This window comes from Gavialis gangeticus, unplaced genomic scaffold, assembly GCF_001723915.1.
Source record: "Gavialis gangeticus isolate Ggan-Ray unplaced genomic scaffold, GavGan_comp1, whole genome shotgun sequence".
Taxonomy (NCBI): Eukaryota; Metazoa; Chordata; order Crocodylia; family Gavialidae; genus Gavialis; species Gavialis gangeticus.
In genome coordinates, this window is record NW_017729031.1 from 93,643,358 (window position 1) to 93,643,907 (window position 550).

The following is a 550-nucleotide window of genomic DNA, read 5'->3' on the forward strand; positions in this document are numbered from 1 at the left end:
AAATATGATGAATACCTGACAATATTTAAGTATTGCATATTTTCAAGTGCATTAATTCAGATAATCCCTTTTCCCCACCCCACAACAAACCCTTCCTTGATCCAGGAAGAACCAGTGATCAGACTGTGGTCATCTCAACAGCAACTAACAAGTCTTATCCCATTGCCTGGACTAGTGCTTTACTCTGATGTTCCTCTCTGTGTTAAACTGCCCTGTTTCTCACAATCATTATAATTGGTCCCCCTGATTACCTCTCTAGCAATGTACCCTCCCCTTGTATCTTTCCCCTATATATATATATTTTTTTTTTGAACAGTCAATACCTAGCATCTGATGAAGTAGGTTGTTGCCCATGAAAGTTCATGCCTCTCTGGACCAGTTAGTTTCTAAGGTGTCACTTTCTCCTACCTTGTCCCTGTCTCCCTTTGTTGAGCTGTCTTATTTAGAGGTGTTTTTTAGAGCTAAAATTTGGCTTTTTTTCTTCCAGGTCTGGAGCCAGGAACAGAATATACCATCTATATCACTGCTGTGAAGAACAATCAAAAGAGTG

At 39.6% G+C, this 550-nt stretch overlaps 1 protein-coding gene across 7 annotated transcripts in view; it reads left to right on the plus strand.

Moving 5' to 3' along the window:
• FN1 (fibronectin 1) overlaps window positions 1-550 on the plus strand; it is a 96,126-nt gene that overhangs the window by 76,180 nt on the left and 19,396 nt on the right. For all 7 annotated transcript variants that reach the window (XM_019523387.1, XM_019523388.1, XM_019523384.1 and 4 more), the window contains one exon: window positions 488-542. In XM_019523387.1, coding sequence (XP_019378932.1) covers window positions 488-542 — 55 coding nt within the window. The remainder of the gene's footprint in view (window positions 1-487; window positions 543-550) is intronic.